Raw genomic sequence first — 21,999 nt, 5'->3', positions numbered from 1 at the left:
TTGTTTGATCTTTGTCAATGTGCTTCTATCTGTGTCCCAGTGTGTGCCAACCTCGGCGAGTGTGATTGAAGTGCTGGCTACTGTGCTGAAGGTCAAAGCTGTGTTTGTGAGGACTGCAGACTGCATTGCTGACACGCTCTCAGTAACTGCAGAGCTCCTTCGCAGATCAGCTGGGTGCAAGACACCTCTTTGACATTGTACAGTAGACACTTGGTGCCTGTCCCTCACACAACAAGCCCACTGTAGAGGGATGGCTAAACCATGTCTGCCAGTGCCAAGACAAATACAAAATGAAAACGAGGTCACCACACTGCCAGTTGTTGTATGGTAGTCTGGTTTACCCTGTTCTGCTCTGTATGTAGCCATTGAGGTGATGAGGCACTTCCTCATGTGTTTATGCCAGAGTCTGCTTTTGTGTGTGTGTGTGTGTGTGTGTGTGGGAGGGAGCGTTTAGGTGACGTTAGGCTCTGCTGGTTCTACCGGCAGACTTTCAACAAGCTTCTGCTTTATCCCTCTATGAAAACTGGCTGGGGAGGGCCACGACACACAGACATACAGGCGTTACATAATATAACATTTACAAAGCCGGCACATCTTTTAATTGCGGATATTGGTGCATTTGTTTTCCATATTTTTATTTTTATGTGGAGTGCTGTTTTCTTTCTTACAGGGAGGTAAAAGCATGGCTTGTTGGGAAATGTGACGTACTGTATTTGTCTCATAGCCCCTGCTTTTTGTTTTCTCTTGGAATATGACCACTAGAGAGGAGCAGAACTGGACTTCTATTTCACAACAATCCTGTTTGTCAACTGTCAATTTATTAATAATCCTGTGGTCTTAAGAAGAATCTGTCCTATTTTCTAATTGTAAAATTGCAGAATAGTAGGGATGCCTCGGGCCCAGAACATGGAAACTAAGGTCCATGTGGCACAAACCACACACAACATAGAACTGTGCCATGTCAACAATAGCTTTTCTGTCCTCTTACATATGCTCACAAAGTAACAACCTTATCACACACGTCAGTCATACAGAGGGGGAGGGAGTGCGCAAATGGGGTACAATTCAGTGTTTGTGAATGCAGAGACATGTAAACCCCCCCCCCCCATCACTTTCTCTTCCTTGTTTTCCGGGGCTCCCACACTCTTAACTACCTCTTTTGCCCACATGCATATGGTACCCTTCACCTTTTTCCCCCTGCTCTCCTTTACTCCCTCAATCAGACCCCACCCCCTTCCTTCTGTTCCGTCTGCTCTTTCATCTTCTTGTGAGTCACTCTTCATTCCCCCCCTCACACTTTCTCTCCCTCTGTCCTGTTTGCTTGTCAGTGTGGATTTGAGCTGCTAGCAGAGACAAATACCCTCAGTCAGTGTCAGGAAAAGCCTCATTAGCTAAGAGCTGGGGTGGCTATGTAGATTGACAGATCAACATTATTGGCCAGTATCAAGTTATGCTCACAGTTGTGTTTCTGAGGTATCCTTGAGACCAAGGCTCTTTCGCCTTTAATGGGATTCTGAAAAACATTGTCTGGATTTGTGAGTGAGGTGTTGCGTATGCCTAAGAGAATGCTTTGTTCCCCTCTTTCAGTCTCCCTCTGAGTCCAAGGCAGGCGGGCGTCCCAATATGCCGCGGTGCCGGAATTCTGTCCCCACGACGGCAGACGAGCAGCCACACATTGGCAACTACCGGCTGCTAAAGACCATTGGCAAGGGCAACTTTGCCAAGGTCAAACTGGCCCGGCATGTCCTCACAGGGAAAGAGGTGAGGACAAACCATGAGATCTAAACAAGTCCAAGCATTTTGGATTTACTGACTGTGATGTTTTGATCCTCTGTTGGATGTGGTTTGATCATTGTGAAGGATCCTACTTCACCCATATCCCTGACCCATATCCCTAACATTCTGATCTCTTGAGGATGGATCAGTGGATTGTGAACATGTAACTGCCAGTTCTTTAATATGCTAACAACGTGCCATGTGATGTGGTTGCTGGGAGTGGGGCAGCACATGGATAAATGAAACAGAGTGCAGTAGAGTGGGGGAAAGTCTTCATCCAGCTCTTTCCACTGATGGGTGGTTTATACTAAGTCTGCGGTTCTACTCATGTCTAACATCATTGTTTTTTTCTCCTAAAGGTGGCTGTGAAAATCATTGACAAAACGCAGCTTAACTCTTCCAGTCTCCAAAAGGTGAGTGCAAGTAGATGCTATGTGTAATGCCATGTGGTTGTTTTGATTTGTGTTCGGATAGTGTGTTTTTATTTCTGAAATAGAAAAAATTACGCTGAAATCAATGTAGATGGCAGTTCCTTCCAAAGGGCTTAGGGCAGGATATGGCGGTAATTACAGGAAATTAGACCCAAGTACTTCCTGTGGTGAGGGTTTGGGTGTGGTGCCAGTACTGTCCTCAGTATATACAGTATATGCATGAAGACTCCCACACAGTGATTTGCGCATAGATATAGTTTTGGAGAATACGAGTAAAAATTATATAGAATAAACTGACTTTGTTTGATATAAACTGGTTTGATATAAACTGATTGATCCTCTGTTAATGTCTTGTCTATTTGTTCTCCTGTCCATAGCTGTTTCGTGAAGTGAGGATCATGAAGTTGCTGAATCATCCAAATATCGGTGAGCTTTGGGCTGCCCTCCCCTTTTAAGATTCTCATCAATCCCCAACCAAATGACAGGAACATGTTTGTGTTCTGCCTGCTTATTCTTGAGCAGATGCTTTTCTGAGAATATTGAGCATATACTAAGAAATTGACAGTTATGTTGTGATTGGTGTTGTCCAGGGCTGGGCGGTGTACAGTATTTTAACAGTATTGATGCACGGACCGGTTTGGGTTTTTACTTTACCTTCTATAACGTTATTTGAATGTTTGTTAAATGTGATATGTTGTGTGTAACTTCCATTTTTATAGTTTACTTCGCTACTTTGGCCATATCGCCAAAATATAGCCTTAGTGTTGTCTTGATTGGATTGAACTTTCCGCTCTTTTCCTTCTTGTCTTTTTCATTTTTTCCCCCTGTAGTTAAGTTATTTGAAGTTATTGAGACTGAGAAGACACTGTACTTGATCATGGAGTATGCCAGTGGAGGTGAGTAAAGACACAAGACAATTCTTTCAACACACCACTCAACCTGAAATTCTGTTCTCAGCCTCTGTAATAACATCAATGCTAAGTCCCAGTTCTGTCTCACTCTATTCACATGCACTCTGTTCCACACTTGTCCTTTCATCCTCTTTTGTGTCTCCACTGCTTTTTTGTTCCTTCAACACTCCCCTACGTTCTATCTCACCCCTCTATCCCCCTCAGGTGAGGTGTTTGATTACCTTGTTGCTCACGGGAGAATGAAGGAGAAAGAGGCCAGAGCCAAATTTAGACAGGTGAGACCCTTTTGTCTGCTGGTTTCTTTTCTGTTTTTGACAGTGTTTTGACAATGTTATTGACAATACTGTTTAAAAGGGAATTGTCATCTTAGCTGTTGCTCCTTCTCTTGCTACAGATAGTTTCAGCGGTACAGTACTGCCACCAGAAGTGCATTGTACACAGAGACCTAAAGGTGAGGATAGACAAGAAATGTGGCAGGTGTTTTTTGTGTGCAGATGGAGAGATTTATGGATCCAATTCAAAGTGACAGATCAAGATCATTACATTATGAGGTATGATGTTGGAAATGTTTTTAAAAGAATGTTACAGAAACTTGTATCAATAATTAACACTCTTTTTCCAGGCAGAGAACCTACTCCTAGATGCTGACATGAACATCAAGATCGCAGACTTTGGTTTCAGCAATGAGTTCACCATGGGGAACAAGCTGGACACTTTTTGTGGCTCCCCGCCCTACGCTGCTCCGGAACTGTTCCAAGGGAAGAAGTATGACGGGCCCGAGGTGGACGTCTGGAGCCTGGGGGTCATCCTCTACACACTGGTCAGCGGCTCTCTGCCCTTCGACGGGCAGAACCTCAAGGTGAGCAGGGAACTGTGAAAGAGGAAGGGATACATGGAAAACGAGTAATGGTCTTGAATACCTAGCTACCCTTATCCTTGTCTTTTGTGCTTGTCTTCCCTTTAGGAGCTGCGTGAACGGGTTTTGCGGGGGAAGTATAGGATTCCGTTCTACATGTCCACAGACTGCGAGAACCTGCTCAAGAAGTTCCTCATTCTCAACCCAACCAAGAGGGGCAGCCTGGAGGTTAATAGTACCTCATCTAGCCACTGCTATTTCCTCCATTGGATACACTGTGTAGACGACTATAACGCTACTGTTAGTGCTTTGTTTCCCGTCTTCCATCAACCCTACATCTCTGTCCTCCCTCTTCTCTCTGCTTGTGTCCAGCAGCAGATCATGAAGGACCGCTGGATGAATGTAGGCCATGAGGAGGAGGAGCTGAAGCCCTTCATCGAGCCCCAGCCAGACTATAAGGACCCCAAGAGGACAGGTCAGAACCCCGACCGAGCGGGGGGGTGGAAGAGAGGTGGGGCAGGTGTCTGGTGGATGAGTTGGTTGCAGCAGATGGGTTACTGGGGCGGGGTTTAGAGGTCACACTAGTTGGGGGAGGGCTCCTCTATCTGAAGGTGCAGAATCATTTCAGTCTTATTTTACGTGCTGTCTTAAGCTGAAATTACACAGAGAGACAGCGTGCGAGAGTAGTGAATGGTCGATTCACATATACTGCGTAGCGTATGCTGACACAATTGTCATGAAAATCTGTAAAAAAAGGTGTCTGTGTGTATGTATGTATGTATATATATTTTCGCTTTGTAGCCCCTAGAAATTATTGTTGCAAGTTCCTTTTGACTCACCTTATGTCCTATAGGAGCCACCATACCTGGGCTTAACAGTTGTTGTCTTGCTAGCTTCACCAGGATGTTGTAGCTAATAAACCTGAGCCGTTTATAAACAATTAAGTCTCGTTCTTTCTACATAAACAGTTCTCTCTTGAAATCGGAGTCCTTGAGTTTTCCAGCTGTAGTTTGCTTAGGCTAAATGCCTATGATTGAAATTAATACATGTAGGCTGCAATTGTTTTCAAATATTGTAGCCTATTTGACTGGCAAAACTTAGCTTACATCCCAGTACATTTTAAACTACATCTTTAGTCTACTTAGCATATGGAAGATCATAACAATTCCTCTAATTCCTTTTCTACAAACGACCCACTCATTTGACCAGCATTGCTCCGCGTAGACATTAGAAAAAAAGACTTGCTTTCTTTGACGCTTGCGGCCCGTCTGTTTTCTCTCATTCACTCATATGCACTCTATTTCCAGCGTGATCATGCACTTAAAAATGGAATTGAGCGTTAGTCTCTGTTACGTAACGTGCCCCTTGCTGTGTTGGCATGTGCCTACATGTTTAGTCAAACTAAATGCTAGACTTTTTGTTAATGTCTGTCCTTGTTGGCTGCCTTCCGTTTTATTAAATGATATGCCTGTACGATATAACTGTTTTGTCCATATAACGATGCGCCTGTCTATGTTTGTTAGAGAACTATTGACCTGTTGCTTTCTAGTATGTTAGACTTGTGTTAAGTAGTCTCTGATATGCCTTTGTCTACAATGCATGTGTGTGTAATGTACTTCTGTCCTTGATGTGGTTGTAAGGCTGACATTTGATCCATTCTGTCCAGATATCATGTTGCAGATGGGCTACTCTGCAGAGGAGATCCAGGACTCCCTCGTCAACCAAAAATATAATGAAGTCATGGCCACATATCTATTACTGGATTACAGGAACACAGAGGTACAAAGTGTATACACTCACATCTGTAGGAGCGAACTGTGTCCTACTCCTGCCATGGTAATATTGATGACCATCCCTCCTCTTCCCTCTCAGATGGACGAATGTATCAGTCTGTCAATGAAATCCCGCCCAGGAAGTGACCTCACAAACAGCAATGCTCAATCTCCTTCTCACAAGGTACAGCGCAGTACCTCATCCAATCTAAAGCCCCGGAGAGCAACAGATGCAGGTAGGAACCTGTTTGGGTTGACGAGGGTACTGCAAATGGTGAACTGTTTTTGATATGTAGTCTTATTTGATTCTCATTCTTTGCGTCTCTGTCCCACCCTTTCTTTCTTTTCTCGCTCTTGTTCTTCCTCCCAGGTTCTTCTGCTTCCAAGCGTTCCCAGGGCGACAACAAGCACACAGCAGAGGATTATGGGAGGAAAGGTTCTGGCACTGGCAGCTCCACTAAAGTCCCTCCCAGTCCTTTAGCTACAGCAGATCGTAAGAGGAGCACCCCAACCCCCTCCACCGTGAGTAGACTTATTGTTCTGCATGCCTGCCACTCTAGGATTGATGACATGTACACTACTGTACCTAACATCTCCTCAATGGGTCATACAGAACAGCATCCTGTCCACTGGTACGAGTCGCAGTCGAAACTCGCCGGTCCCTGAGAGGGCCACACTTGGGGTCCAGAATGGAAAGGACAGGTACACACAAGCACCCTTGCAGCCACAGACATACACAGACACGCTCACATGGCTGTGGAGCTCTCTTTTTGGAGCTAGTCGCGTGTCTAGATGGCAGTATTTACAAGCAGTGGTCAGCCAACAATTAATTGAACACAGCAGCTAGCAGCTTCCCCGCCAGCATGAGATGGAGTCCCAGTGTACGTAGTCACACATTCACACGAGAGCAGAGATTTGACAATTTTCTAGAATGTATTAGTGACACTTGCAAAATTTTATGAAGGACTTAGAATGTACTCAAAGCCAGCTTACTCACTCACACAGTAATACACGGCATCCGTAATCAACTCAAACAATAATAATATCTTTCAACTCTAGCTCACACAATCATGGCAAGATTAGTTTGCTAACAATTATTTAATATTTTACCATTTTATTACCATATCCTTCACTGTGAAATGTTTAGAATACAGCAGAGTAGAAAGCCAGGTTTAGGTGCAGAATCAGGGGCCTCAGACACTCTGACACTTAACAGTATTAAACACATTGACCCTGATAATCAGATCCCACTCCTTAATCTGGGATTTGTGACGCTGGCTGCTCTTGTATGCAGGTTACTTCCAGGCACAAAAAGGGAAAAATGCAGAGGGGAAGTGTTTTAAAGAACACGTTCTGTGGGGGAGAGAGAGGGAGCAGCAGTGACTCAGACATGTTTGCTATAAAGAGATGATTGGAGGGCAAACAGACAGTGGTCAGCTGTAGCACTACTGGTAGAACAAGTCACTAGCACACATTCTCCTGACACAACAGCCATTTGACAATGTTTGTTGCATTTTTAAGCAGTTTTTCCTTTCCTCAAACGTGTGTTCTGTCCTGACAGTTTCTCCCTCCATTTCCAGCACTTCCTTTGCAGCAAGATTTTTTTGGGTGCGATGCTTCCCAGAAATAATGCAGTCTGTCATTAAACTCCCCTAATGAAAGCTCAGTGTTTCCCCTATATTAATTTAGCAGCTGCGGGTCGCAGCTTCTAAATCGTTGCCGCCTCGCAAAAAAAGGGGGGGTGGTAAAACGTTTTCAGTCTAAACATAAAAAGACTAAAACCAGATATATAAAGTACTGAACAAAAATATAAACACAACATATATAAAGTATTGGTTGTATGTTTCATGAGCTGAAATAAAAGATGCCAGAAATTTTTCATACGCCCAAAAGCTTATTTTTCTCATTCGGTGCACAAATGTTTACATCCCTGTTAGTGAGCATTTCTCCTTTGCCAAGATAATCCATCCGCCTGACAGGTGTGGCATATCAAGAAGCTGGTTAAACGGCATGATCATTACACAGGTGCACCTTGTGCTGGGGACAATAAGGCTACTCTAAAATGTGCAATTTTGTCTAACAACAGATGTCTCATGTTTTGAGGGAGCATGCAATTGGCATGCTGATGGCAGGAATGTCCACCAGAGCTGCTGCCAGAGAATTGAATGTTCTCTAACATAAGCCGCCTCAAAGTCATTTTAGAGAATTTGGCAGTATGCCCAACCAGCCTCGTAACCGCAGACCACGTGTATGGCATCGTGTGGGCGAGCGGTTTATCAACGTTGTGAACAGATTTCCCCATGGTGGGTTATGGTATGAGCAGGCATAAGCTACGGACAATGAACACAATTTGATTTTATCGATGGCAATTTTAATGCACAGAGATACCGTTACGCAATCCCGAGGCCCAGTGTCGTGCCATTCATCCGCCGCCATCACGTTTCCGAATGATAATGCACTCCCCCATGTCGCAAGGATCTGTACACAATTCCTGGAAGCTGACAATGTCCCAGTTGGTCTGCATACTCACCAGACATGTCACCCATTGCCCATGTTTGGGTTGCTCTGGATTAATGTGTACAGCATGTTCCAGGTCCCGCCAATAGCCAGCAACTTTGCACAGCCATTGAAGAGGAGTGGGACAACATTCCACAGGCCACAATCAACAGCCTGATCAACTCTATGTGAAGGAGATGTCGCGCTGCGTGAGTTGGTCACCAGATACTGACTGGTTTTCGGATCCCCGCCCCTACCTATTAATATATATATTTTTTTTAAAGTATCTGACCAATGCATATCTGTATTCCCAGTCATGTGAAATCCATAGATTAGTGCCTAATGAATTTATTTCAATTGACTGATTTCCCTATATGAACTATAACTCAGTCAAATCTTTAAAACTGTGGCATGTTGAGTTTATTTTTGTTCAGTATAGAAAAGATAATGCAGCTATATATTTTTTAAATAAGATCATGTTTGAGAAGTAACACCCACCAAAATGAAAACTAGACAGTTGGGGATAATTCTAGAAATGTCATGGCATGGGGGCCCCCATTGATTTTATGTTTGAGTCACTCCGATAGCATTAGAATGCGGCATAAGCCATTGCAAAATGTGTTGAATTACAGGAAAATAGCTTTAAAACTACATCTACAACCGCGGCTGAAAAACAAATCTTAGGGGAAACACTGAGGCTATTATGTTTAGTCATCCAATACAAATCTGCATTATTTGAGATGCTGTGTTGTCTGTGATAATGTGCATCAGTGTGGTTTCATCCCCCCTCAGTGTCCCTGCTTCCTCCCCAGTTCTAACCTTGTTACCCCATGGCTCTCTTTAACCCCTCACGGGGGACGGTCGGCACTGGGTTTATTAATTTCTCTCCCTCAGCCTGACCACCCCAGGGTCCCGTGCCTCCACAGCCTCGGCAGCTGCCGTACTCTCCTCCTCCCACCCCCGACATCACAAGTCCTTGTCCACCTCTGCTCACCCCAGCCCCCCAGACATCCATGCACACCGGCCCAGGCAAGTGGCACCAGGGAGGGGAACACAAGGGAAGCCACTCTGCAGGAGGGAGAGTAGAGTGGATATGAAAGGTTTTGGGTTAGATGGTTCCTGGTTGCAGTTCTCAGCATTGTGTGTCCAACATCGGGAACAAATTGGTATTAAAAGATCAGCTTTAGGGATTAAAAGGGTAGCAATATTGCTGTTGAAAAGGCAACCCACTTTTCTCTGTCACTTTCCACCACCCCCTGAAACACAAGCACCCTGCCTCTTCTCCCCACCACCACCACTGTCCTTGTCGAACCAGTTCTATCACTGATCTTCCACTAGAAAGCCAGATCCTGCCAACCCGTGGCTCCTGTGTACCTGCAAAACCCTCAGTTACACATCACAATTTTATCTTGGCCCATCCGGTGCCATTATGTTTTTGGCTGCAGTGAGCCTGAACCCTTTCAGCTCCTGGCTGCTGTGTGCATGTCATGTAATCCCTTTTAATACGTTCTGCAACTCCCTGTCCCCAAACACAACTTGACATCTTGTGGGCCATGCACATTGTTCAATTTTTTTTTTTTACCGTTTCCTCATGAACTAGCTATAATGCTGGGATGTCCTTCACATGTCAATTGGTTTACGTGTAATCCATTATCACTGAATAGTCACAGCTCATACTGTGGAAGCTATTTTCTCAATTGAAAGGGTGTTATAACCTCTGCCAATATGATCATGTGTGTGGTCCATGACATAAATCAACGGTATCACAGCTCCATGACCCTTCTCCATACTTTCCTCTTTGTTGTGATGCTGCAGCCATCGTTGTTCTGTTGGCTGATCCTAATGTGCCATGCTAATTGTGTGATTCATGCTGTGTGCCTATGATTTAACACTCAACAAGGCTTCACTGGCCTCACATTCTAAGTATGGTTTATACCTGCTGCCCGTGGTGGGTCACAAGGCTGTAAGATGTTATTTTACTGACTTCAGTCATGGTGAATTTTGCTGAGTGGATGGCACCACAGTTGGGGTGCATGTTGTAGACCAATAGAAATATGCCTTTTACACATTGCTTTTGCAAACTGCTTAATCAGGCTTCCTTACAACTGTGGCATTTGTATAGAAATGGTATGCATTTCATTCACTAAACTTTAGTTTACTCTGAAGCGCAGTTAGGTTATCATAAATACTTTGTGGTAAATTGCTAAAGCAGTTGAAACTTGATGTTCATAATGAAATATATAATTGTTTCTCCTCTTCCTACTCACAAAACTATCAAAACAGCACCGCCCCTCAGAGAGTACCGGTGGCGTCTCCTTCTGCCCACAACATCGGCAGTTCCACGGCGACAGACCGTACCAACTTCCCCAGAAATGTGACTAGCCGGAGCACTTTCAGTGCCGGCCAGCAGAGGGCGGCACGGGACCAACATACCTCCACTTATAATGGTCCCCCATCATCCCCTTCCCTCTCCTACGGGAACAGCCAAGCCCGAAGAGCCGGGGGCACTGGTATCTTCAGAAAGTTCACTTCTAAATTTGTGCGCAGGTGAGCGAATGGGGGAATGGGGATCTGAGATGTGTGATGGGGAAGATGATTAGTGTTGAATCCAATGATATGCTGATCACATCCTGGTGTTGAACGGCTTTTCATTAGTGAATTACAGTTAGGTGTTCATGTTTGTGCAGCGTGACCTTTGGACTGTTTGTTATTAGCATTTGTGTGTCCCTGTGATGGGTTTTTTGTCTGGCCACAAGTTATTGTGCACGCAATGCGCTTGACTACAAGTACTCCCCTCTTTCAGGTTAAGTTGGTTTGAAGCAGGTCGTATTTCTGTGGCTATGGTCAGTTAGCACATAGTTGAAGCAGATGGGGAAGTTACTGTGTGAGTGTACCTTGAAATACAATTTGGAATATCCTGCTATTGTTTAATGATAAATTGTACAACACCAGGAATTAAAACGGATAAATATAACGTCATAATTGGCATGCATGTTTCCCATCCAGTGCTAACGTTAATCCTAATCTGAGTCCATTGTTCATGTAACTGCTCTGCTCCGAACATCCTGAATACTATGGTAATGTCAGGCTACAATAACAGCCATTTTGTGACAACCTGTTTGGCCCAAGCAGCTCACCTCCTGAGGGACACCGGGGGAGTATTCATGTATTTTAGTTGACTGACATGCACATGAAATGTGTAACAGATTGGCTATGGTTTGTTTTGCGCACGTTTGTGTACATACCGTTTTTTTTCTTCCCCCTCCCCTTTGTTGTAGAAATCTCACATTCAGATTCCCCAGAAGGTAGGCAAAAATAACCACACACTTGATTCTGTCAACTATTACCTTGTGTCCTATCTATCCTCTGTAAGGCTATCATTTTATGTGTCATGACCCTTTTCATGAAAAAAAATGTATACGTATTTTTTAACCATTTGCCATTTATACTAACACTCCCTGCTCTTGCCATCGCCTGATTCACCCTCGTCTGCTGCTCGGCTCTCTTCATCCCTCATTGAATGATACTCCTCCCTTCTTTCTCTCATCCCTGTTTCCTTTTTGACTCTGTTAGTGTTATCAAATGTCGTCCTGTGGGTCCTTGGCCAAGTCAATAGAAAACCCTCTGTGCTGCCCAGTCTGTGGCCGTGCTGCCCAGTGTAAAGAAAACTTAGAGCACAGATAAATGGTACCAGTCTGTTTCGCAAACATTCCACTCCTTGTACTCCGTGTCATATGCCAAAGCATGACAAGGAGTGGAGTCATAGCAGGGTTTCTTTCTGGATGAAAAAGGGGCTTAGGGGGTGACTGGGCGCGGCAGAATTTTTAATGGCCCCCCATCTTGGCATTGTAGAGCTATTTTATTTTATAAGAACATATCCTCCAATTCTACATCTTCTCCCATGGAGCTGAGAAAAAGTAGCAGTTTTAAAGCTATTTTCCTGCAATTCTATGCATTTTGCCATGGCTAATGCTGTTATTTTGCACAAACATAATAATCTATATTACTAAATTCAATGTTTTGGGAATTTTCAATTCTCCCCAACTGTCTAGCTTTTATTTTGTGGATCGTTAGTTCTCAAAGATTATATTATTAAAAAAATATTTAAGCCATTTATCTTTTCAAAAATGTTATCTGATTTTAGTTTACGTTTATACTTAAAGCGTTTTTCCATCCCGAAGATACATTTTGGTAACCTGAAAAAAAATGTTAAGGTAGCCCGCCCAGCATTTCATTTAGATAATTTACTTATGAAGCTTGCATTTGGAATTTTTTGTTAATATATTATTACATAATCAAAATGTGTTGTAGCCTTAATAGACAAGTTATTGCCTGTGTGTATATATAAAACAAAAAAAACTTGACTTAACTTGCTCTTAGAACTCATGACTTGGACTTGACTCAAGACTCAACCCGTTCTACCTGGGACTCGACTTGAGACTTGGACCTTGAGACTTGGACCTTGAGACTTGCTTGTGACTCTAATAATAGTGACTTGGTCTCAGTCCTGAACTATTTGCAGGATAGACATTTTATTTAATTATATATATATTTTTTAAAGTTTCAATGGTATTGAAAAACCATCCTGTGGCTATTTCCAAACACCCCGGTCTGTGGTATACTGCCCAAGCCTTGTGGAAGAGGGGGGGAGTGGGGGCAGTGAAGTGTTTGTTGGCAATGTAGCATCGCTGTCATATTTTTGGGGGGATATCTCCTGCCTTTCTTTCTCTGGTCTGATACCAGACCACGTTCCAGGCTGCACTGCAGCTTAACAACCTTATTTTCAGCAACGTTCTGCAGTTTCTTTTTCATCTTTTAACCATGGCTTATCCGCTAATACTTTGTCTTTTTAGATTTCCTTTTTCTATTTTGAGTCGTTAGAGACGTGTATTTCTTGGCTCTAATATGATATTCTCAGCGACCAAGATGTCCATTCAATCAGAAAATAAGTGAAGATTGAAAGTTTTGACGTTTACAAAAATGTGCATCAAGGGGTGCATGTATTTTTAAGTCTTATTGTTGTGGGTGCAGACTTAAGGATGTTGGGCACCTTGAGAAACTGAGAACAGGTCTGCAGAATGCTTGCAAATGCATCTGACAGATGCTGTTCCTTTGTTGTTTTTGATGCTTTGCTGTGGGAGTTTGAGGAGAGGGTTATTATATGGTGGTGATGGGACTCATTAACATAACAAAGATGTGATCTCTGACCTTTCATTCCAGTTGTATGCTAAACAAAAAACAGTTTCCATGGTGTGAGTCCACTTTGCGGTGGGGGGGTGACCAAAAACACATTTGAATTCGTAGAGGTACCTAGTTATTCTCTCATAGCCCCCCCAAAATGTAGTGGCGCTCACATGAAGTAAATCTATGGATATGTGCAAGGTGCAGGGGGTGCTATGGGAGTTGGTAGTGTTTGTTCTAACCTGGTAATAGTCTAATTGGAATTTTGGGAGACTAAACTTGTGCCAATTTTTTTTGCGGAGCCCGTATGAGGGAGAGGGTCGAGATGAGGCCAGCAGGTGAGGAATACAATAGTGAAAATTTGATCAATCTGTTGATTCAGTGATTTTTATTATTATATATATTATTATTTTTAAATTTTATTTTTTATTATCAGATAATCATTACATTCGTTGATTATGGTGGTGTAAAGAATAGCATGATTGTGATCAAATAGCTCATTCAATTTTGACAATGCAAGCATAGATATTTTAATAACAGGAGACATGTATTCTGCAGCTTAGTGAAGCTTTTCATGTTCATGCTCATGCTGTATCTTTGGCTCCCCCTGTGATTGAATGCATTGTTAACCAGCCTGTAAGATTCCTGTTTTGTCTGTCTCCCCATTCTGTTTCTCTCCTTGCCTTTTTATTATATTACTGTCCTTTCCTACTTTCTTTGCAAACTCAGACCCATGCTGACCACCGCTGAGAAGCTGGAAAAGGTCACTCTGGGCTCTGCAGGAGACGAGAACAAGGACTTCCTGTCTTCCACCTCTACGGTTCCCAGCACCCCGACTTCAAGCCTGACCTCCAAGGACCACAAGCCCCGCTCGCTGCGCTTCACCTGGAGCATGAAGACCACCTCCTCCATGGAGCCCAATGAGATGATGAAGGAGATCCGGAAGGTTTTGGACTCGAACAGCTGCGAGTATGAGCTACGGGAGCGCTACATGCTGCTGTGCGTGTCTGGGAATCCCGCCTGTGACGACTTTGTCCAGTGGGAGATGGAGGTTTGCAAGCTGCCCCGCCTCTCCCTCAACGGGGTTCGCTTTAAGCGCATTTCTGGCACGTCCATCGCCTTCAAGAACATCGCTTCCAAGGTTGCCAATGAGCTCAAACTTTGAGCTTGTGGAAGAGTAGTGATGATGATGATTATAAGGAGTCGGCTGGTGGAAGGAGACAGACTGGAGCACGCAGGCAGAGGCTAAACTTTGACACAGAACTGAGTTGAGAGGGTGACAAAGGAGCATGGAGAGACTTTTTTTGGGGGGGGGGGCAAAGAGGCTAGGGGAGGTTGCGTGTATAGACCTTTTTAGGGGATTGTTAATTTTCTTAAAGGGGGGGTTCTTTTCGTTTGGGTTTTCTATCCTCTCTCCCTCTGACTTTTCTGTTGTCTTCTAAGACAGTTTTGTTTCTCTTAAACCTCGCAATCCTCTTTTTCCAAAAGGAATTCATTGATGGAAAATATGAAAGGAAATTAGTTATAAAGCAATGAACTGATTGTGGGTTTAATTATATATTTTTGTTGTTGCCCAAAATAGCACTGGACTCAGCAAGCTGTAACCCTCATGGCCCTTCTCTCTCCATTATCCTGCACCAAGGACAAACGGTCGAAACACCATGTTACTGCATCTTGCCCCTATTTTCAGCTGTCCGTTTTGAACAGATGAAGAGACCTGCAGTTTGACACTCTGAATGTACAACATGATTAGACGGATGTATCTTAGGTACAACGCATATTCACTACAATGTAAATTGGTTTTCACATCATGTTCTGATTCTGATCAGCTAATGAAGGCTGCACAAGGTTCCTGCTTCAGTGTGGTGGTTCAGAAAGCCATTTTTACATCACAGCACAATGTCTTACTTGATGGTAAAGTGGAAGTGCAGACTGGATTTACCTCTTTGCTCTGATTGCGAGCCTTCACCACCCTTTACCCCAAGCCCCTTCAATTAGTTTTTGTTTTTCTACAGCAGGAGTAATTTATCTGAACTAATTAAGGGCCAATTGATAATTATTGGTGGGTTGTAATGTAATTAAGAGTTGCTGGTTGGTTTCAATGTGCTGCACTGGAATGTCTGAGTTCCCTTGCCTTTCTCTGGAGAAAATAATTATTAATATTGTTATTAAGAATAAACAAAGTTAGATGATTTATTTGCTTGTGCTCTTCAGTTGTTTAATCTGTTTTATATACAGTTGAAGTCGGAAGTTTACATACACTTAGGTTGGCGTCATTAAAACTCGTTTTTCAACCACTCCACACATTTCTTGTGTACAAACTATAGCTTTGGGAAGTTGGTTAGGACATCTACTTTGTGCATGACACAAGTAATTTTTCCAACAATTGTTTACAGACAGATTATTTCACTTATAATTCACTGTATCACAATTTCAGTGGGTCACAAGTTTACATACACTAAGTTGACTGTGCCTTTTAAACAGCTTGGGAAATTCCAGAAAATGATGTTATGGCTTTAGAAGCTTCTGATAGGCTAATTGACATAATTTGAGTCAATTGGAGGTGTTCCTGTGGACGTATTTCAAGGCCTACCTTCAACCTCAGTGCCTCTTTGCTTGTCATCATGGGAAAATCAAAAGAAATCAGACAAGACCTCAGAAGAAAAAAAAAATGGTAGACCTCCACAAGTCTGGTTCATCCTTGGGATCAATTTCCAAACGCCTGAAGGTACCACGTTCATTTGTTCAAACAATAGTACGCAAGTATAAACACCATGGGACCACAGCCAATATACCGCTCAGGAAGGAGATGCGTTTTGTCTCCTAGAGACGAACGTACGTTGGTGAGAAAAGTGTAAATCAATCCCATAACAACAGCGAAGGACCTTGTGAAGATGCTGGAGGAAACGGGTACAAAAGTATATCCACAGTAAAACGAGTCCTATATCAACATAACCTGAAAGGCCGCTCAGCAAGGAAGAAGCCACTGCTCCAAAACCACTATTAAAAAAGCCAGACTACAGTTTGCAACTGCACATGGGGACAAAGATATTTTTGGGATTAATGTCCTCTGGTCTGATGAAACAAGAATAGAACTGTTTGGCCATAATGACCATTATGTTTGGAGGAAAAAGGGGGAGGCTTGCAAGCCGAAGAACACCATCCCAACTGTGAAGCACGGGGGTGGCAGCATCATGTTGTGGGGGTGCTTTGCTGAAGGAGGGAGTGGTGCACTTCACAAAATAGATGGCTTCATGAGGAAGGAACATTTTGTGGATATATTGAAGCAACATCTCAAGACATCAGTCAGGAAGTTAAAGCTTGGTCGCAAATGGGTCTTCCAAATGGACAATGACCCCAAGCATACTTTCACAGTTGTGGCAAAATGGCTTAAGGACAACAAAGTCAAGGTATTGGAGTGGCCATCACAAAGCCCTGACCTCAATTCTATAGAAAATGTGTGAACAGAACTGAAAAAGCATGTGCGAGCAAGGAAGTATAGAAACCTGACTCCGTTACACCAGCTTTGTCGGGAGGAATGGGCCAAAATTCACCCAACTTATTGTGGAAAGCTACTGAAATGTTTGACCCAAGTTCAACAATTAAAGGTAATGCTACTAAATACTAATTGAGTATGTAAACTTCTGACCCACTGGGAATGTGATGGAAGAAAAAAAAGCTGAAATAAATCATTCTCTACTATTATTCCACGTTCTTAACATAAAGTGGTCATCCTAACTGATCTAAGACAAGGAATTTTTACTAGGATTAAATGTCAGGAATTCTGAAAAACTGAGTTTAAGTGTATTTGGTTAAGGTGTATGTAAACTTCCGACTTCAACTGTAAGTCATGGATGGGAAGGAAGGAATTCCAGCCCGCTTAATTTGCCCACACATTGCTGACGAATTAAGAAAATGCACTGAACAATTGCACTTGTTTATGAGTGAGACTAATTATTTTCACTTTATTGCAGATCTATTGCTACAGTATAGAGATCCTATTTTTGACATTTCCATCTGCAAAGTTCAGAATGTTTCACTTCATGAAATAACACCCCAGGACTGGTGAAAGCTAGCCTAATGATGGGGCTTCTTCATATTGCTTTTTCATACCTGTAAAATATTTTACAATGCTGTTGAAAAATAAGAGGAAGAACTTTACATTGAGAAACTTATGGAGTCACTACATGTGGCTTTCTGCACTGATCTGAAAGTGCATGCTCCAAGTAAATTGAAGAAAATCACATAAGCCTGCTGATCATTTATATAGTCGTGGCCAAAAGTTTTGAGAATGACACAAATATTAATTTTCACAAAGTCTGCTGCCTCAGTTTGTATGATTGCAATTTGCATATACTCCAGAATGTTATGAAGAGTGATCAGATGAATTGCAATTAAATTTGTCTATAGTCCCTCTTTGCCATGCAAATGAACTGAATCCCCAAAAACATTTCCACTGCATTTCAGCCCTGCCACAAAAGACCAGCTGACATGTCAGTGATTCTCTCGTTAACACAGGTGTGAGTGTGACTGAGGACAAGGCTGGAATCACTCTGTCATGCTGATTGAGTTCGAATAACAGACTGGAAGCTTCAAAAGGAGGGTGGTGCTTGGAATCATTGTTCTTCCTCTGTCAACCATGGTTGCCTGCAAGGAAACATGTGCCGTCATCATTGCTTTGCACAAAAAGGGCTTCACAGGCAAGGATATTGCTGCCAGTAAGATTGCACCTAAATCAACCATTTATCGGATCATCAAGAACTTCGAGAGAGGTTCAGTTGTTGTGAAGAAGGCTTCAGGGCGCCCAAGAAAGTCCAGCAAGCGCAAGGACTGTCTCCTAAAGTTGATTCAGCTGCGGATCGGGGCACCACCAGTAGAGCTTGCTCAGGAATGGCAGCAGGCAGGTGTGAGTGCATCTGCACGCACAGTGAGGCGAAGACTTTTGGAGGATGCCTGGTGTCAAGAAGGGCAGCAAAAAAGCCACTTCTCTCCAGGAAAAACATCAGGGACAGACTGATATTCTGCAAAAGGTACAGGGATTGGACTGCTGAGGACTGGGGTAAAGTCATTTTCTCTGAATCCCTTTCCGATTGTTTGGGGCATCTGGGACAAAAGCTTGTCCGGAGAGACAAGGTGAGCGCTACCATCAGTCCTGTGTCATGCCAACAGTAAAGCATCCTGAGACCATTCATGTGTTGGGTTGCTTCTCAGCCAAGGGAGTGGGCTCACTCACAATTTTGCCTAAACACAGCCATGAATAAAGAATGGTACCAACACATCCTCCGAGAGCAACTCTTCCCAACCATCCAGGAACCGTTTGGTGATGAACAATGCGCTTTTCCAGCATGATGGAGCACCTTGCCATAAGGCAAAAGTTATAACTAAGTGCTCGGGAACAAATCAAATGTATTTATATTAGCCCTTCTTACATCAGCTGATATCCCAAAGTGCTTACAGAAACCCAGCCTAAAACCCAAAACAGCAAGCAATGCAGGTGTAGAAGAACGGTGGCTAGGAAAAACTCCCTAGAAAGGCCAAACCTAGGAAGAAACCTAGAGAGAACCAGGCTATGAGGGTGGCCAGTCCTCTTCTGGCTGTGCCGTTTCATGGCCAAGATGTTCAAATGTTCATAAAGGACCAGCATGGTCAAATAATAATAATCACAGTAGTTGTCGAGGGTGCAGCAAGTCAGCACCTCAGGAGTAAATGTCAGTTGGCTTTTCATAGCCGATCATTAAGAGTATCTCTACCGCTCCTGCTGTCTCTAGAGAGTTGAAAACAGCAGGTCTGGGACAGGTAGCACGTCCAGTGAACAGGTCAGGGTTCCATAGCCGCAGGCAGAACAGTTGAAACTGGAGCAGCAGCAAACAATGATATTTTGGATCCATGGCCAGGAAACTCCCCAGACCTTAATCCCATTTGAGAATTTCTGGTCAATCCTCAAGAGGCGGGTGGACAAACAAAAACCCACAAATTCTGAGAAACTCCAAGCATTGATTATGCAAGAATGGGCTGCCATCAGTCAGGATGTGGCCCATAAGTTAATTGACAGCATGCCAGGGCGGATTGCAGAGGTCTTGAAAAAGAAGGGTCAACACTGCAAATATTGACTCTTTGCATCAACTTCATGTAATTGTCAATAAAAGTCTTTGACACTTATCAAATGCTTGTAATTATACTTCAGTATTACATATCCGGCCGTGATTGGGAGTCCCATAGGGTGTCGCACAATTGGCCCAGCGTCGTCCGGGTCTGGCCGGGGTAGGCCGTCATTGTAAATAAGAATTTGTTGTTCACTGACTTGCCTAGTTAAATAAAATACGCAGCCGTACACAACAAACTTTGCTCTTCCTAGTTATCCAGCTAGCTTTAGTGCCAGCTGCCTGCCTGGCTATCGCAATTTGTTGTCAGTGGGAAGTAGGGCTGTGGTGAAGCCATCAAAGTGCATACCTACGTAACCCAACCTACACGGTGATATTTAAGTTAATTTGTACAGAAATAGACGAAAGCGACTTGTCTTACAACCTCAAAAAGGCAGCCAGCTAGCAGCTGAGGATTCTATCTCGCTAGGTGTGACTAGTAGCTAACGTTAGCTAACCTCCACATATACTAACAACATTATCTAACTAGGCTACATCTACTAAGGTATTTCTATTTGGTCAGAAAGCCACACTTTATTTTATGAAATGTAACTAGCTCGCTAGATATTTCAATTGACTGTCTTTTTGTCAGTCACTAAGGTTAGCTATTAGCAAATATACTAGCCAGTTAACGTTAAATAGCCTGGCTGTAACAAGCTAGTTAAACCACTCTAAACTGGAGGGCCAAAAGATCTTCGTGTCCATCTCCCGCAACAATCAATCCAGAAATGGCAGAGGGGATGACTACCCTCCCCCACCTCACCACTATCCACTTCACCCACACCACGCTCCTCACTACCTCCCCGCTCGAGCGCCACACAGTGTCTACTACCCATCTCGTGGTCGCCTTCCACCCCCACCCCCTCCTAGGGCCTATTACGATCGTGACCTATATGAGAGGAGTGTCTGCCATGACCCATACTCTTCCTCCTACTTTGAGCAGGATCCTTATGAGCGACGGCTTCCCCCACTCCCTCAGCGGCCACTTTCTCCCCCACTTCCTGTTATTACCAGGAGCGCAGCCACCTGGCTTGCCGCCACACTCTGTTGCTCTCACCTTCCTCTGCCAGCTATGTGCGAAGTGGTGCTCTGCGAGATTTCGTTGGTGGCAGCTCTGTGCCCCCACCTTCCTCTGCTCTGGGCTCAGGCTTTGATAATGCTGATTACTTTGAGGAGAATTACTCCAATGGTTTTGGTAGAGGTTACTAAGGGCTCTTTTTGAAATGGAAGATTTACTGTATGAGTGTGTTTGCTATGAGTGCACAGAGGTTTTTTGAAGCTGGTTGTAATCGTATATTATATGGGAAATAGGGACATTCATAAATCTTACTTAGTCAAACATCACACTTAATTGATTTTGACTAGTTTTTGTTAATTTATTTTGGAAGAAACGCCAGCCATAACAGCAGTCTATGAGTAATTGTATGAGTGTTTGATTGTTAACAGATTTGTAGACTTGAGGTGGTAGGCTAGTGTCTCAATGCCTGTTAATATTATGTTTTGGAGTTAAGGATTTTCTGGTGTAGTATAAGAATTATGTTTTGTGTAGTAGGCCCTACATTGAGTGGATAGCTCTGCCTAAAAGTCCTGAAATACTACTCTCTAAGACAGTTTTATTTGTCCCCTAAAAATAACCCCTCCCTCAGGTTTTTGTCATTCACCCCAATTCAAAGGTTGGGGGTGTTGTGTGCAACCTGACTGACCGACTAACCAAACACACCGCAACAGCTGACCGAGCTCATCTCCTCTGAAGGCCTTGCCACGTTCGGTCCAGCATCATAGGATAAAGCATCGCCTTGGAAACAAAACCCGATACGACCAGTTCATCGACTAAATAAAAAGATAACCACCGAAAAACCGTTGCACTGCCATAGTCACACAGCTTGTATTACTATTTCACATTATGCATATATGAACTAATCACTCGCTTTCTGTTGCGTTGCAAGTCCTTTTTGTTTTTGTATAACGTGACGTGGATGTAATCCAAAATAAAATAGACATCTAGGCCTATAGACTTTCCTGATTGTACGCTTAAAATGCTGTTAATTTGAATGGAGCTATTTTGAATGACTTATTTCGAATTCATCATTACGGTTGTTGAAACGTTGGACAAATTTGACTTGTTTTTATAAGAAATACATGAAGAAATGTCTTGATCAGCCGCTTTTGTCATTTAGCAGCTTAAATAAAATCTCGACCTCACTCTGATCCCATCGATTTTTCATTTAATACATTTTTTGTTGACTATCTTTACGAACTGATTATGGAATAATGATTGCTCAAATACGTGATTGACGGTTACCAATGGTGTAATTGAAATGGTTTGTGTCCTTCCACAACTAAATGACTTGAAGTCTCTACAGACAAAAAAAAGCACCCTCGCCAGTGGTCTAGTGAGTAGCTCTGAACAATGATGTCAATGGTGTTGAGGTGTTT

The 21,999-nt window shown here is 43.2% G+C and overlaps 1 protein-coding gene across 10 annotated transcripts in view; it reads left to right on the top strand.

Annotated features, from left to right (window-relative positions):
• Nucleotides 1-15,617, top strand: part of LOC111964174 (serine/threonine-protein kinase MARK2) — a 28,969-nt gene extending 13,352 nt beyond the window's left edge. For 3 of the 10 annotated variants that reach the window (XM_023987933.2, XM_023987934.2, XM_023987941.2), the window contains 18 exons: nt 1,588-1,761; nt 2,136-2,189; nt 2,585-2,633; nt 3,038-3,103; nt 3,323-3,393; nt 3,513-3,569; nt 3,741-3,977; nt 4,083-4,202; nt 4,347-4,485; nt 5,641-5,753; nt 5,847-5,982; nt 6,117-6,268; nt 6,360-6,448; nt 9,137-9,271; nt 10,526-10,789; nt 11,521-11,547; nt 13,726-13,761; nt 14,153-15,617. In XM_023987933.2, the coding sequence (XP_023843701.1) occupies nt 1,588-1,761; nt 2,136-2,189; nt 2,585-2,633; nt 3,038-3,103; nt 3,323-3,393; nt 3,513-3,569; nt 3,741-3,977; nt 4,083-4,202; nt 4,347-4,485; nt 5,641-5,753; nt 5,847-5,982; nt 6,117-6,268; nt 6,360-6,448; nt 9,137-9,271; nt 10,526-10,789; nt 11,521-11,547; nt 13,726-13,761; nt 14,153-14,588 (2,355 nt within the window). In that variant the 3' untranslated portion in view covers nt 14,589-15,617. The remainder of the gene's footprint in view (nt 1-1,587; nt 1,762-2,135; nt 2,190-2,584; nt 2,634-3,037; nt 3,104-3,322; nt 3,394-3,512; nt 3,570-3,740; nt 3,978-4,082; nt 4,203-4,346; nt 4,486-5,640; nt 5,754-5,846; nt 5,983-6,116; nt 6,269-6,359; nt 6,449-9,136; nt 9,272-10,525; nt 10,790-11,520; nt 11,548-13,725; nt 13,762-14,152) is intronic. The other 7 variants (XM_023987937.2, XM_023987939.2, XM_023987935.2 and 4 more) reach the window with 7 other exon arrangements.
• The last annotated feature ends 6,382 nt before the right edge of the window (nt 15,618-21,999 follow it).

This window comes from Salvelinus sp. IW2-2015, linkage group LG5 (genome assembly GCF_002910315.2).
Source record: "Salvelinus sp. IW2-2015 linkage group LG5, ASM291031v2, whole genome shotgun sequence".
Lineage (NCBI taxonomy): Eukaryota > Metazoa > Chordata > Actinopteri > Salmoniformes > Salmonidae > Salvelinus > Salvelinus sp. IW2-2015.
Note: the sequence above shows the minus strand (reverse complement) of the source record. Positions and strands in the feature narration are given on the sequence as shown.